The following is a 15,728-nucleotide window of genomic DNA, read 5'->3' as shown; positions in this document are numbered from 1 at the left end:
ACCACTGCGCCACCAGGGAAGCCCCTGACTGTCCTTCTTTGTTTTTGTTTTTAGTATAGTTTTTAGTGCTTGTTATCATTGGTGGATTTGTTTTTTGGTTTGGTTGCTTTCTTCTCTCTTTAAATTACTTTGGATAATTTTTTAACTTTTTGATAATTTTTTATTTTAATAACAGTCTTTTCCTCCCTTCCCTCCTTCCTTCCTTTCTTACTTTCTTTCTTTCTTTCTTTCTTTCTTTTCTTTTCTTTTCTTTCCCCTTTTCTTCTGAGCTGAGTGGCTGACAGAGTCTTGGTGCTCTGGCTCGGTGCCAGGCCTGAGCCTCAGAGGAGGGAGAGCTGAGTACAGGACATTGGTCCACCAGAGACCTCCTAGCCCCATGTAATATCAAACGGTGAAAGCTCTCCCAGAGATCTCCATCTCAACGCTAAGACCCAGCTCCACTCAATGACAAGCAAGCTACAGTGCTGGACACCCTATGGCAAACAACTAGAAAGACAGGAACATAAGCCCACCCATTAGCAGAGAGGCTGCCTAAAATCATAATAAGTTCACAGACACCCCAAAACACATGACTGGACATGGTCCTGCCCACCAGAAAGAGAAGATCCAGCCTCATCCACCAGAACACAGGCACCAGTCCCCACCATCAGGAAGCCTACAGAACACACTGAACCAAACTTACTCACTGAGAGCAGACACCAAAAACAACGGGAACTACAAACCTGCAGCCTGTGAAAAGGAGACCCCAAACACAGTAAGTTAAGCAAAATGAGAAGACAGAGAAATACACAGCAGATGAAGGAGCAAGGCAAAAACCTTACCAGACCAAACAAATGAAGAGGAATTAGGCAGTCTACCTGAAAAAGAATTCAGAGTAATGATAGTAAAGATGATCCAAAATCTTGGAAATAGATGGAGAAAATACAAAAAACTTTTAACAAGGACTTAGAAGAACTAAAGAGCAAACAAACAATGATGAACAACACAATAAATAAAATTTAAAATTCTCTAGAAGGAATTATTAGTAGAATAACTGAGGCAGAAGAATGGATAAGTGATCTGGAAGATAAAATAGTGGAAATAACTACTGCAGGGCAGAATATAGAAAAAACAATGAAAAGAATTGAGGACAGTCTCAGAGACCTCTGGGACAACATTAAATGCACCAACATTCAAACTATAAGGGTCCCAGAAGAAGAAGAGAAAAAGGGACTGAGAAAATATTTGAAGAGGTTATAGCTGAAAACTTCCCTATATGCCAAAAAAAGGACAACCTGGAAGAAATGGACAAATTCTTAGAAATGCACAACCTTCTGAGACTGAACCAGGAAGAAATAGAAAATACAAACTAACCAATCACAAGCACTGAAATTCAGACTGTGATTAAAAATCTTCCAACAAACAAAAGCCCAGGACCAGATGGCTTCACAGGCGAATTCTAACAAACATTTAGAGAAGAGCTAACATCCATCCTTCTCAAACTCTTCCAAAATATAGCAGAGGGAGGAACACTCCCAAACTCATTCTACGAGGCCACCATCATCTTGATACCAAAACCAGACAAAGATGTCACAAAAAAAGAAAACTACAGGGCAATATCACTGATGAACATAGATGCAAAAATCCTCAACAAAATACTAGCAAACAGAAGCCAACGGCACATTAAATGGATCATAAACCATGATCAAGTTGGGTTTATCCCAGAAATGCAAGGATTCTTCAATATAAGTAAATCAATCAATGTGATACACCATATTAGCAAATTGAAGGAGAAAATTTATATGATCATCACAATAGATGCCGAAAAAGCTTTTGACATACTTCAACACCCATTTATGATAAAAGAAAAAAACCCTCCAGAACGTAGGCATAGAGGGAACTTACCTCAACATAAGGAAGGCCATATATGACAAACCCACAGCCAACATTGTGCTCAATGGTGAAAAACTGAAACCATTTCCACCTAGAGCAGGAACAATACAATGCTGCCCACTCTCACCACTATTATTCAACGTAGCTTTGGAAGTTTTAGCCACAGCAATCATAGAAGAAAAAGAAATAAAAGGAATCCTAATCAGAAAAGCAGAAGTAAAATCGTCACTGTTTGCATATGACATGATACTATACATAGAAAATCCTAATGATGCTACCAGAAAACTACTAGAGCTAATCAATGAATTTGGTAAAGTAGCAGGATACAAAAGTAATGCGCAGAAATCCCTTGCATTCCTATACACTAATGATGAAAAATCTGAAAGAGAAATTACAGAAACACTCCCATTTACCATTGCAACAAAAAGAATAAAATACCTAAGAATAAACCTACCTAAGGAGACAAAAGACCTGTATGCAGAAAACCATGAGCAAACCATGAGCAAACCACTGAACATTTCTATTATATTGATTAGGATGGTTTGGGTTATAAGGAAAGGAAGATACAAAACAAGATGGTGTCAGCAACAGGAAGAGTATCTCCTGTGACAGGCAGTCAGTAGTGAAGCAAGTCTAGAGGTGTCGCAGTGCTTCTTGGTGTCTCCATCTACATGCTCTGCCACCCATCAACGACGCTTAGAGCTGCCCCCACACTCGGGCTGGAAACAGCTCCAGGCATCGCATCACCACACAACAATGGATGGTATCCAGAAAAAGCAGCAGGACTACTCTCTTTTGTAAAGTTTTTTCTCAAAATCAGGAAAATCATTACCAGAAGTTGCCTCTCCCCCAAGAAGACACCTCACAATGTCTCCTTGACACCAAATAGCTTTGGCTGGCCAACTCATGTTGGTCACTGGCAAGGGGCAGGAATCCATCTGACTTTCCCTGCCCCATCATTGGTGGGGAGGAGGTATAGGGGAGTCAGCTACATCTGTGTTAAATGATAACTTTCCCTGGGCATCTCACACAATAGTCCTGAGGTTCACTTAAGATTATGAATGTGAGAGTACCATTCAGATGTCAATGGTTGTTTCAGTAGTTTAATAAGATGCTAACAGGCTTTTGATCGTACCCCACATGGCATTGGTTCCATGTGGTGGGGAGAAAGAAGTCCTAGGCGTCACTACTCTGGCTCAGACCACCTGGCTGGTTTCCATTTACAGAGGTGTGAATTAGAAGTTGGGCTGTGCACACGAAGAGCTGCTGCCTGTCTTGGCATGTCTGGGTAATCCTACATGAAAACGAATGTATGGATCTAGAGGCAGAACAAGAACATTTTCCAAAACTATTCTCTGCCGTGTTCTTGATGACCATTTTAAATGTTTATAAAGAACCTTCAATCTAATGTCCTATGTCAACCAATCCAATCTGAGTTAAATAAACCATGCTCTCAGACCAGTGGTAATTTTTCATTTGACAGAAAACATAAAATTTAATTTTATGCACTGGCATTCCCTTTGGGAAGTATTAATAGAACTACCTGCCACTCAGGATATGAACTTGACCAAAAGGAAGCAACAGGTTTTAATGTAGCCATGTGCTACCTGGATTACCCACAATCTCTAGACAACTTTGTCAAGGACGCCATGCATACCTGGACCTAAAGCAGTCTTCATTTTTATTTGTTTTCTGTGTCCTACAGGTAGATATTTAAATTATTTTTGGTTTGTTTTTATCCAACTAATATGTGGATTTGGCAACAAGTAAAATAAAACAGCTTGGATTTGTCAAGGCAATTAACAACCACAATGTGTTCTACAAGCAACAGAGACTACTGGGTTGGTCATAGGTTCACTCCAGCTGGGAAAACCCATCAGCAACATTTATGCTACCCTGACTATGTAAATGCCACACTGCAGTGCCAAGATGTGCACCAGGATCAAGGTCCAATCAAGGCTTCTTTCTTATGTTTCGTCATCTGCTTAAAATCACGTCATTTTAATTTACTTCAAATTTGGTGACAATTTCATACCGTTTTTGTTGAACCTAGTATTTCTAGTTACTTGTTTTCAACGTAAAGAGAGCTAAGGAGGAGAAATTCTGGAGCTGGACTGCAGGAATTTGATTCCCAGCTGTGGGATTTTCTAGTTGTATGACACTGGGAAAGTTTCTAATGCTCCCGCGGGTTCTAAAATTTCATAAACATAGGATTAGGTATGTATTTACTCATGTGCTGCTTCTATTCTGGAGAATCCACTTCTATCATTTATTTGATAAATTGCTGCCTTCCATTTCATTCTGTCTTTTCTGAAATTTTTCTAGTAGTTGAATTTGGGGTTTCCCATATTGAACTTATGTGTATATTATTTTTTCCTCTGCATTTTCTTCTTCGACTTTTGCCTCCAGACTTGGGGATATTTCCTCAACTTTATTTTTCAGTCAACCTGTCTATCTATATACATTTATTTAGTTTAGTAATTATGGATTTAGTCATGAGAACATTTTTCCCTCTGGTTTTCCCTTTTTTATTACTTTAATTAAGCTTTTAATTTGAGATAGTTGTATATTCACATGCAGTTGTAAGGAATAATATGAAAAGATCCTATGTACCATTTATCCAGTTTCCCTCAATGGTAATATATAGTGAAACCATACTACAGTATCACAGTCAGGATATTGACATTGAAGCAGTCAAGACACAAAACATTTTCATCACTAAAAAAATCCCTCACATTGCCCTTTTATAGCCACACCCACTTCCTTCCATCCCCACCCCCTACCTAACCCTTGGCAACCACTTACCTATTCTACATTTCTACAACTTTGTCATTTCAAGTATATTATATGAATGGAATCTTACAAGGTGTAACTTTTGGGATTGGATTTTTTTTTCTTTAACATCTTTATTGTAGTATAATTGCTTTACAATGGTGTGTTAGTTTCTGCTGTATAACAAAGTGAATCAGCTGTACATATACAAATATCCACATATCTCCTCCCTCTTGCATCTCCCTCCCACCCTCCCTATCCCACCCCTCTAGGTGGATACAAAGCACCGAGCTGATCTCCCTGTACTCTGTGGCTGCTTCCCACTAGCTATCTATTTTACATTTGGGAGTGTATTTATGACCATGCCACTCTCTCACTTCATCCCAGCTTACCCTTCCTCCTCCCCGTGTCTTCAGATCCATTCTCTACAGCTGCGTTGTTATTCGTGTCCTGCCTCTAGCTTCTTCAGAACCATTTTCTTTTTTTTTTTTGTTTTAGATTCCATATATATGTGTTAGCATACGGTATTTGTCTTTCTCTTTCTGACTTGCTTCACTCTGTATGACAGATTCTAGGTCCATCCACCTCACTACAAATAACTCAATTTCATTTCTTTTTATGGCTGAGTAGTATTCCATTGTATATAAATGCCACATCTTCTTTATCCATTCATCCGATGATGGACACTTAGGTTGCTTCTATGTCCTGGATATTGTAAATAGAGTTGCAGTGAACATTGTGATACATGACTCTTTTTGAATTATGGTTTTCTCAGGGAATATGCCCAGTAGTGGGATTGCTGGCTTGTATGGTAGTTCTGTTTTTTGTTTTTTAAGGAACCTCCATACTGTTCTCCATAGTGGCTGTATCAATTTACATTCCCACCAACGGTGCAAGAGGGTTCCCTTTTCTCCACACCCTCTCCAGCATTTATTGTTTGTAGAGTTTTTGATGATGGCCATTCTGACTGGTGTGAGGTGTAGTTTTGATTTGCATTTCTCTAATGATTAGTGATGTTGGGCATCCTTTCACGTGTTTGTTGGCAATCTGTATATCTTCTTTGGAGAAATGTCTATTTAGGTCTTCTGCCCATTTTTGGATTGGGTTCTTTGTTTTTTTGATATTGAGCTGCATGAGCTGCTTGTATATTTTGGAGATAATCCTTTGTCAGTTGCTTCATTTGCAAATATTTTCTCCCATTCTGAGGGTTGTCTCTTCGTCTTGTTTATGGTTTCCTTTGCTGTGCAAAAGCTACTAAGTTTTATTAGGTCCCACTTGTTTATTTTTGTTTTTATTTCCATTCCTCTAGGAGGTGAGTCAAAAAGGATCTTGCTGTGATTTGTAATGGAGTGTTCTGCCTATGTTTTCCTCTAAGAGTTTTATAGTGTCTAGTCTTACATTTAGGTCTATAATCCCTTTTGAGTTTATTTTTGTGTATGGTGTTAGGGAGTGTTTTATTTTATTTTATTTTATTTTTCCAATATTTTTTTTATTAGTTTCTGCTTTATAACAAAGTGAATCAGTTATACATATACATCCGTTCCCACATCCCTTCCCTCATGCATCTCCCTCCCTCCCACCCTCCCCATCCCACCCCTCCAGGCGGTCACAAAGCACCGAGCTGATCTCCCCGTGCTCTGCGGCTGCTTCCCACTATCTATCTACCTCAGGAGTGTTTTAATTTCATTCTTTTACATGTAGCTGTCCAGTTTTCCCAGCACCACTTATTGAAGAGGATCTCTTTTCTCCATTGTATATTATTGCATCCTTTATCAAAGATATGGTGACCATATGTGCATGGGTTTATCTCTGGGGTTTCTATCCTGTTCCATTGATCTATATTTCTGTTTTTGTGCCAGTACCATACTGTCTTGGTTACTGTAGCTTTTTAGTATAGTCTGAAATCAAGGAACCTGATTCCTCCAGCTCCATTTTTCTTTCTGAAGATTGCTTCGTTTGTGTTTCCATACAAATTGTGAATTTTTTTGTTCTAGCTCTGTGAAAAAATGCCATTGGTAGCTTGATAGGGATTGCACTGAATCTGTAGATTGCTTTGGGTAGTATAATCATTTTCACAATGTTGATTCTTCCACTCCAAGAACATGGTATATCTCTCCATCTGTTTGTATCATCTTTAATTTCTTTCATCAGTGTCTTATAGTTTTCTGCATGCAGGTCTTTTGTCTCCTTAGGTAGATTTATTACTAGGTATTTTATTCTTTTTGTTGCAATGGTAAATGGGAGTGTTTCCTTAATTTCTCTTGATTTCCCCTTTTTTGCTTTTAATATTTTTTCTTTGTATTTAGTTTCTGTTAGTTTGATTAATATGTGTCTTGTGGTGTTCCTCCTTGGTTTTATCCTGTATGGGACTCTCTTCCTTTCTTGATCTTGGATGACTATTTCCTTTCCCATGTTAGGGAATTTTTTGACTATAATCTCTTCAATATTTTCTCAGGCCCTTTCTCTTTCTTTTCTTCTTCTGGGACTTATTTGAATGTTGATGCTTTTAATGTTGTGTCCAATGTCTCTGAGGCTGTCCTCATTTCTTTTCATTCTTTTTTCTTTATTCTGCTCCATGGCAGTTATTTCCACCATGCTATCTTCCAGCTTACTTATCCGTTCTTCTGCCTCAGTTATTCTGCTATTGATTCCTTCTAGTGTATTTTTCATTTCAGTTATTGTATTGTTCATCTCTGTTTTTTTGTTCTTTAGTTCTAGATCTTGTTTGTTGCTTTCATATTTTAATTTGTCTTTCTGTCTGCTGTTCTGATTGGGCGATTGCCATTATTCTGTCTTCTGGATCACTTATTTGTTCTTCTGCATTATTTAGTCTGCTCTTCATTGCTTCTAGATTGACTTTTATCTTGGCAGTTGTGTTGTCTTATTTGAACGTTTCATCTTTATAGTTTCCATTTCCTTGTTGCACTGATCTGCATTTCTATCGATAATCTTTCTTAAAGTCTTAGCATTTTTATTACCTCCTTTTTTTTTTTTTTTTGCGGTATGCGGGCCTCTCACTGTTGTGGCCGCTCCCGTTGCGGAGCACAGGCTCCAGACGTGCAGGCTCAGCGGCCATGGCTCACGGGCCTAGCCGCTCCGCGGCATGTGGGATCTTCCCGGACCAGAGCATGAACCCATGTCCCCTGCATCGGCAGGTGGAATCTCAACCACTGTGCCACCAGGGAAACCCTAAATTCATATTATTGACATGTCAAATATATTTCATCCTTAGAGAAGGCATGTAAGTGGATGTGTCGTGCTATTTCAGAAGTTTTCACTGAAACCCCCCTAGTCAAACTTTTACATGGAGTAAAGGCAGGGAGAGTGAGATGAGGCTCTTCGTGATGCTTTGCGCTGGCAGCCTGTGGGCCTGGTGCATAATGAGTCTGACATCCCCCTACCGGATTGGATGCCTGTGTGTTTCAGGAGAGTGTAAGGACTGAGTGGAGGGGGGACATGTGTGCAGCTGAGCACTCACACCACACCTGCAAAGGCCTTTCATGGGTAACGTAATGGGTGCCATGGTCCTCCTCCATGGAGAAACCTCATAGGTCACGCGGCTCTGAGGTTATTTATTCCTTACTTCTCTCTGTCCTCAGTTTTCCAGCATGGAGTTCTGGGCCAATGTAGCACCGAAGGGCACAGCTTCCTTAGTCCTTGCCCTCCTGCTGTGCTGTCAAGTCTTAGAAAGGCCAGCCCCTCAGGCCCGTGAGGGCTGTTGGAAGCTACAGATTTGTGTCTCACAGTTCATAGTCCTCAGCGACGCACAATGCCAGAACTGAACTAACTTGGCTGAGCCTGGGTCGTGCACCCATCCCCAAACACTGACCTCTGCGGGTGGGGGCTGAAAGATGCCAATGGGCTTCACCAAGTAAATTTACCCTTCCCTGAACCTATCTCTCTGTTGGGGGCTGGGTTTGAGTCACATCCTTCACTGTGAGGCCGCACTTGTGTACGTGTATGCACATAGTTTCCCTGCAGATCATGTGTGCTGTCAAAAAGGCCCAACCAAAGAGGCATTTTATTATCCTGGTTGTTTATATCCATCTTTCCATCCACACAAAGGATTTGCTGGTAGGTATCCAGACCTAGAGTCCTAAGGATGGTTGTTCTCATCTGAGATCCTACTGCTCTGAAGACACATGGTCTCTCCTGTGGATGTTGACCCTACTTACATTTTCCTCTAAAAGATATATGTCACCACGTCCCGCAGTGATTTGCCAATTCTCCTTAACATTTCCTCTTCCCTATCACATCCAACAGAAGTAGCCCTATTCATAAATGAATTACTATATATACAAGCAGTGAATTTATTTTCTGTTTGCCAGTGTTTTTTTTTGTTGTTGTTGTTCCTGCAGATATTTGCACAGCAATCACTTTGGTAGTGAACAGTAAAGTAATCATCAATCAAAAGCCTGTGAGATGATCAAAGTATCATAGAACAAAAGAGAACAGGAACCTACCACCAAGATAAACTGAGATTTTATTTTACTTTTTGAATTTTGATTCTAGGTAATGGGACACTGATTGGAGCATCAGCAAATGTGGTTTGTTCAGGAATTGCAGAGCAGCATGGATATGGATTCTCTTTCATGGAATTTTTCAGGTACTTTAAAAACTCATTTAAAATTTCTGTTTATATTGTCCCTAAACTTAATTTAAAAATCAGCCACACATACTGCTAAGCACTAATATAAGCATGTTTTAATAATTAGAGAGACGTTGATGTTTTATGTTGTTGTTCCCTTGAAAATTCCAGTGGGGATTTGTGCCTTGACTACCCATGATGAGGGTACATAATGAGAGTCTGACATCCCCCTACGGGATTGCCCAGCAAAAAGTTTCATGACGGAAGGGACCCAGGAATATTGCAGACTGGGGGCAGCCTGGGAGCGGGCACCTCTCAGGAGGACAGTGCAGAGAGGAGGCCCTAGATGGGGGAGAGCAGCTGATGCCAGCTCCTGCAAAGGAGGACCTGCTCTGAGGGCACCGAGTCTGCTCTGGGGTCCTGTGTGTTCATATGGCACCACTGCATTTTGGATGCAGGAACTGGGCAGAATAGACATTGGTGGTGCCTGTGAAATGGTGCTGCCAAAATGAACTGACATTCATTTGGGGGATACAATGGGGGATATCTAATGGAGGCACACATCCATATCATCTAGGCTGAACCCAACTTTTGATTTCTAGAAATAAAAGACAAATAAAAGACAATTACCTTTATGGATATATAAAGCTTGTAAGGCCACATTCTTTTGCAATAACATAATATAATAATGAGTCCAGATCTCACAGTACTCTGCAGACACCAGACACCATAATCCACTTCTCTTTGTGTTTCAGGTTGGGCTTTCCAATGATGGTTGTCTCCTGCATGGTTGGGATGTGTTACCTCCTTGTTGCTCATGTCGTGATAGGATGGAATTAGTAGATATACAATGTGTGAAGACTGAGGGAAACTTGACCCATTGCCAACATCAGTAGAATACTACCCCAAAACCACTCTTTGGAGAAGAAAAGGTGCTTACCATGGGGGTGCTCTGGAATGGACACCTTTGCTATCCACACTCTTATTTGGGTGAAGCTGGCAAATTGTGGTAAACACAAGATAACTTACACAAGATTCGACTACAGGAAAATCTGTATATCTCAGAATACATCTAGCTATGCTCTGTAGGAAAAGACACAAATTCAATAATTCACTCCAAATGGCTTGTGTTGTTTAAATATCACTTCTCCTGAGGCTATCAATAGTTTTTCTTCATGTAATCACTTTTCATGTTAAAATAATGAGCATTCCAATTGTATACCCTCTTAATGCATACTTTTCTTGGAAAGGGCATACAATTTGTAAGGAAACATTATATGTATTAAAAAAAAATACTGCCCCTTGACAAAGGGTCTTAGAATTTGTTAGTCTCTTACTTTTTAGTAGTTTACATTATATAAAATTGCATTTTATTCATTCATGTTTTTCTCTGGAGTTTTTACGTCATCAATTAAAAGTCCATATATTTGACTTGCAGAAATCGTAAGTGCTTTCTAAAAATAACATTTTAAATATTTACCGACCTGGAATAATAATCTTCAGTTTTAAAGATGGTGTATGCTACTTCTATCAATTACCCCAAAGTGTGGTCAATACATTCAGCTCTGCACACCTGCTGGACTCCAGTGGTGCAGTCAACGCTTACTAAAGGCTATTCTTTTGTGGAACATTAAACACGAAGCAAGGACAATGAGAGCAAAGAGCAAGAGGGAGCTGGGCTTCAGCTGAGGTCTCGTCTGCTCTGCTTGGTCAATACCACGGCTATACCTCAGACAACAAACCTCTTCTTCAGTTTCGGTCTACTGTGTGTGATACCTCGAGATGAGATGAAGAAAAAGATGTTTACTGGGGACTCTGCTCAGAAGCAGTAGTTGCATAAAGTATCTGATTTCAAAAAGTTTAAAATCCTCAGGGCACCAGGAACTAAAATGTAGGAGATCCCATTGCTGTCCCTGGAACCCTCAGGGTAGGTGTACCCTTTCTACAGTTTAGAGTCTATATTTGTAAAGTGACAACCAGAAAGGTGAGGAGAAAGTTTATGAAAATATGTCCTTTAGCTTCATGAGCTATCTTTGAATTCCTTGTCAGCAAAAGTGACAAAAAGCCCCATTTTTGTTTTAAAATCTGGGTTGAGGAAGTCACAGAGCCTGCATGTGCACCTGACTCACTTCTCGAGTGAAGCCCTCGCTCCCCGGTCTTTCCAGGAAAGTAGCCCTGCCAGCATTCCATCTCTGCTCCCTTTTCATGTTGCCTCACTGACGCTTAGGTGCCCTGAGTCCTTCTACCAAAAGGCTTTGTCTTCTCTTTTCCCACGTTTCCATGCCTGGAGGTGGTGTTGGTGCCTTCCTTGTGCCCAGATGCTGCTCCTCATTCATGTCTGTTCTCTTCTCCCGCAGTATCTCTTCCCCTGTGGTGCACAACCTCTACCTCTCCTCCTCCCATCTCAGCTCCTCAGTTACCACATCTCATTCTTAAATACCGGAGCTCCTGGCTCATTTCTTCCTCTCTCTCTCACCCCTTCAACCTTCTCAGAATTCCCTGAGATTTGACACTCAGGCCTCATTACACCCTGACTGGATCACCAGTAACTGCACCTTTAATTCTTCATCTCAAATGTCTCTCTCTGATACTTCCGATACTCCCAGCTTTCTCCTCCAGATTATCACCTCAACAGAGTCCTCCAGCGATGCCTCCAACTCACCCCTTTCTCTGACTTCCCACACCAGTTCCCTCCTAGCTCAGTTTTCTATTTCTGCTCTTAACTTCAAAACTCTCTTGATAAACTGGCACTGTTCTACCTTTTCTGGCGCCTAAACACCTAAATGTTACTGAGGTAAATCATTTGACTGGGATGACTTATTTTACTTTAAAATAAAGATTACAAACATCAGAAAAGCACTCAACGCTGCCTGGCTCATTTATTACATTTCCCTAGTGCAGCAGTCAGAGCCCTGGCTGAGCAGATGGCTGTTCGATTAGGGTAGCTTACAGGGAATTTAATCAGGGATGGTGCAGTCCCAGGAACTAGTCAGAGGAGGCACTTGTAGGCCTCTGAGGGTGAGGTTCACCAGGACCTGCAGATGCTGGGAGCAGTATGGAAAGGGACCCATGACAGGAGCTTCTGTGGAGAGTTGCGGTCATCAAGAATCACTTTGCAGGGAAGGGGCTGTGAGAATTGTCTGACTTCACCCCTTTTCTTCCCTCTGATTTTCACTGTCCTTCCCATTGTTTGAAGCCAGCCAGAAGCCAAGGGTGAGAGGAAATGTTGATATTGTCCGTGTAGGTAAGCTCCTGTGGACACTGAGCAGGACAAGTAGAAGGAGAGTGGATCTGATGGGCAGATGGAAGATACTCAGCTCTGTCCACCATTTTCAGCAGATGAAAAAAGGTTCATATCTGCAGTAAAGGAAACAATGAAAGTGCCATCAGATTTTCTGTCAAATTTGTCAATTCTCTCTCCTGATACTGTCTCCAGAATTAGTAGGTAAACAACCCAGTGCTTACTAAATCCTGTTTCATGATGATAGAAAAAGACCACACTGAAGGAACAAATGGTAGCTTTGCTCTGAATATTGAACTACCACGGTTAGGCATTGTTCTGGCACCTCATGCGTAAACCCGCAAAGTTCACAGGGACTGTGAGGACACACTTTTACAGTCTGAATTCAAGAGGAAGAGTCTGTGTGCTCTTCTGCTGCACACGACAATCCTGTCCTTCCTGAGTTGCATTAGTAGCTGCGTACAGCTTTGACAGGCACCTCAAAATAAAGGCCATGCACCCCAGATAAGGCCATGTGTAGGCAAGTGTGGAGGAACAGGTGACAAAGCAGCAGACAGAGCTACTATGGGAATTGGAACCACTTCCTCCTGTAATTTATGTGTGCCTTCCAGACCTGCTTGGGCTCAAGCCCACATAACACAAGACCTAAACGCCACATAACACAAGACCAGTGCACACGTCTAACTTTATGGATCAGTTGGTTAGATGACACTTGGCTTACGACATGCAGTTCAACTTGTCTGATGACACTGTTTCCCACAATAGGGTCCTCAATTTGTAACAGGGCCCAGTGGGAGCCAAGAGCTGCTTTTAAAATGGAGACTAGTAGAATGGGAGGGCATGGACCTTATCCAACCGTTCATGGTCTGCACTGTGGTTTTCCCATTGAGGTCTGCCACAGACACTGGGGACTTCTTCAATGTGCTATGATGTTGCAGAAGGCCCAAGTGGCAGGGCAACATGCAGGACAGCCCGGGCCTGCTGAAGGGCCTTTACTTGCTTCAGTGACCCTCAAACCTTGCAGCTTCAGGAGGTCACCTGATAATGGGTTGGAGTAGCTTCTTCAATGTGTTATATGTTGCCTGCAAGGTTGAAAGTGGACCACCAAGAATAGTACCTTTTTGTTTTTGTGTGTGATTAGTGCAACAATCTATCTCTCACTTTGTAGGGTAATTTTAAGTCACCGATTAGCACTAGCCCCTAAAATGTCCATTAGGATATTGTATTTCTTTTGTTTTACAATCTTGGTATGGAATGAGAAACTTCTTAATAGAATAGAGAATAAACTTGGAGATTCTGACATTATTCGACATATTATCTATCCCAGGACTCATTCCGGGGCTGGGGAAACAACCTCAGGCTGGGTCCACTGTTCCACAGGATCAGCTGTTACATGAGCTTCTAAGTGAACCATAGGGTATTTCTGGGTCACCGAGAATTGCAGAAAATTAACACCAGAAAATAAAATTTATTTTCAACAATGTACAAGTTTCCTATTAAATGGCTGCAAATGGCTTGTGCTGTTCCACTGCACCTGCCTCTGAAGATGGTGTGAGGGGAGAGAATAAGCCTGTCCTCAGATGTGTTGCAAGATTCTTTCTCAAAGGGATGTGGCCTCCCTTCAAAGAACACATTTAGGTCTGGGAAGTGGCTGAGGTTGTTAGTCCTTCTTAAGACCCTTGATACGTCTTATCAGATCCAGATTCCTTCTAGTTTTATATGTGAAGCTGCCCATATAATTCACTACTATGAAGTCTGCAATCAACTTGCTGTTTGACATAGGTCTCTGAAGCTCACTGTGGTCAATGTGCCCACCTTGACTGTGGCAAGGAACTGCTTCCCTGGCCTCTCCTGCCTCGGGATCCTATTATTACCATTGGGGAAAGAGGACTCAATTCTATTACTGTGTCCCCTACTCTCATCAACAGTCTGCAGAGGACAGCCATCACAAGTGTTTCCAAGGACACTATGCCCTCCTCCACACCCTGCATGTCCTGATGCCTCCATAAAGGCGGAGGCCTCTGGATTCTCTTGCAGAGAATGCATGGGGCAATGGAGTAGGTCACACACAATCATTCTGAGCCACTGGATTCCTATATGCCAAGAGCTAACCAGCTGTACCCAGAATGAACACCTCTCCCAAGTGCTCAAGCCATCACATGGAATCTCAAATTCCAGGTGAGTGCAACGACTCAGGGTTTGGCTTGCTGTAGCCATATATTTCATCCTGCTTGTTGTATCTGTAGATGCCAATCCCCTATGTTCTCCCTACACAGAGTGGTAACTTTTTCAACAGGCAAGATAGTTTTTCTTGAAGTAGACTTTATACGTCTCTATCCAGCACATACTCGTTTGTTAGATCTCTGGAGAAATGAGGGGTATTAGGGATGAGTCTTGAGGCAAATTCATATCATCTTGGGAGGCAACTGACCCAAGTACAGCCACAAAATGGTTGTTACACGAGAAGCCCGGTCTCCTGCATACTCCTGAGGGAGGCCCAGGCAGGACTTTTTGGTTGAGAGTTCTCAGCTGGGTCTGAGTCTGATCACATATCTGTGGCCCACCATCAGTGTCCTACTTCCCCACCAGCATCCTTGCCAATCCTAACAGTCAGCTTCTGGGCCTGGGCCTCACCCAAATCTGCTGGCTCCTTCCAAGCTGCCTTCAAAGCTTTCTGATCAACCCCTCATGTTCTCAGTTGAACAAATACCCATGACTTTCAGTTCCTGTCCTGTGTCTTGTTTATGGTCTCCCAAGCTGTCAGGAGAAGCCAGCATATCCCAGACGCAATGACCACTGGGGGTCCAATGTCTTGCCCTCCTGATGACCTTCAAGGATAGTGATGCTGCTGCAGACATGAATGGTCTTAGTTCTATTCTCCCCCTGGAATGGAGGTTATCCCTGCCTCCCTCAGAGATGTGAGGAAAACAATTCCACTTCTCATATGGGAGTTTATTTCCTGGGGCCATTTAGGTTATGGATTAGACAGAGAACAGAGAGCACAATCAAACTTCAAAATATGAGAAGAGTTTGATGAAGATGGACTTTGCAAAGTATGGGCACAGTATTAAGAAACTACAAAGGGGAGTGAAGTGCCTAGAGTTAGTAAAAATGAAACAGCATTATCACCCCTAAAGCTATGTGGAGAGGGTCTCTAGACAACCTGTGGCCAAGCACTGCAGCCAGCCTGCCAGTCTGCAGGAAAGAGGAAAAGAAATACCAATATCAATCTCCTTTTCTTCTAGCTCCTGCCAG

The 15,728-nt window shown here is 41.8% G+C and overlaps 1 protein-coding gene across 2 annotated transcripts in view; it reads left to right on the top strand.

Moving 5' to 3' along the window:
- OCA2 (OCA2 melanosomal transmembrane protein) overlaps window positions 1-10,072 on the top strand; it is a gene marked incomplete at both ends in the record, with an annotated part of 172,560 nt that extends 162,488 nt beyond the window's left edge. For both annotated transcript variants that reach the window (XM_079710371.1, XM_079710370.1), the window contains 2 exons: window positions 9,157-9,250; window positions 9,988-10,072. In XM_079710371.1, the coding sequence (XP_079566497.1) occupies window positions 9,157-9,250; window positions 9,988-10,072 (179 nt within the window). The remainder of the gene's footprint in view (window positions 1-9,156; window positions 9,251-9,987) is intronic.
- Between the last annotated feature and the right edge of the window lie 5,656 nt (window positions 10,073-15,728).

The sequence above is a fragment of the Hyperoodon ampullatus genome, assembly GCF_949752795.1.
Source record: "Hyperoodon ampullatus genome assembly, chromosome: 8".
NCBI classification, from domain to species: Eukaryota; Metazoa; Chordata; class Mammalia; order Artiodactyla; family Ziphiidae; genus Hyperoodon; species Hyperoodon ampullatus.
This window is presented reverse-complemented; position numbering and strand designations above follow the sequence as displayed.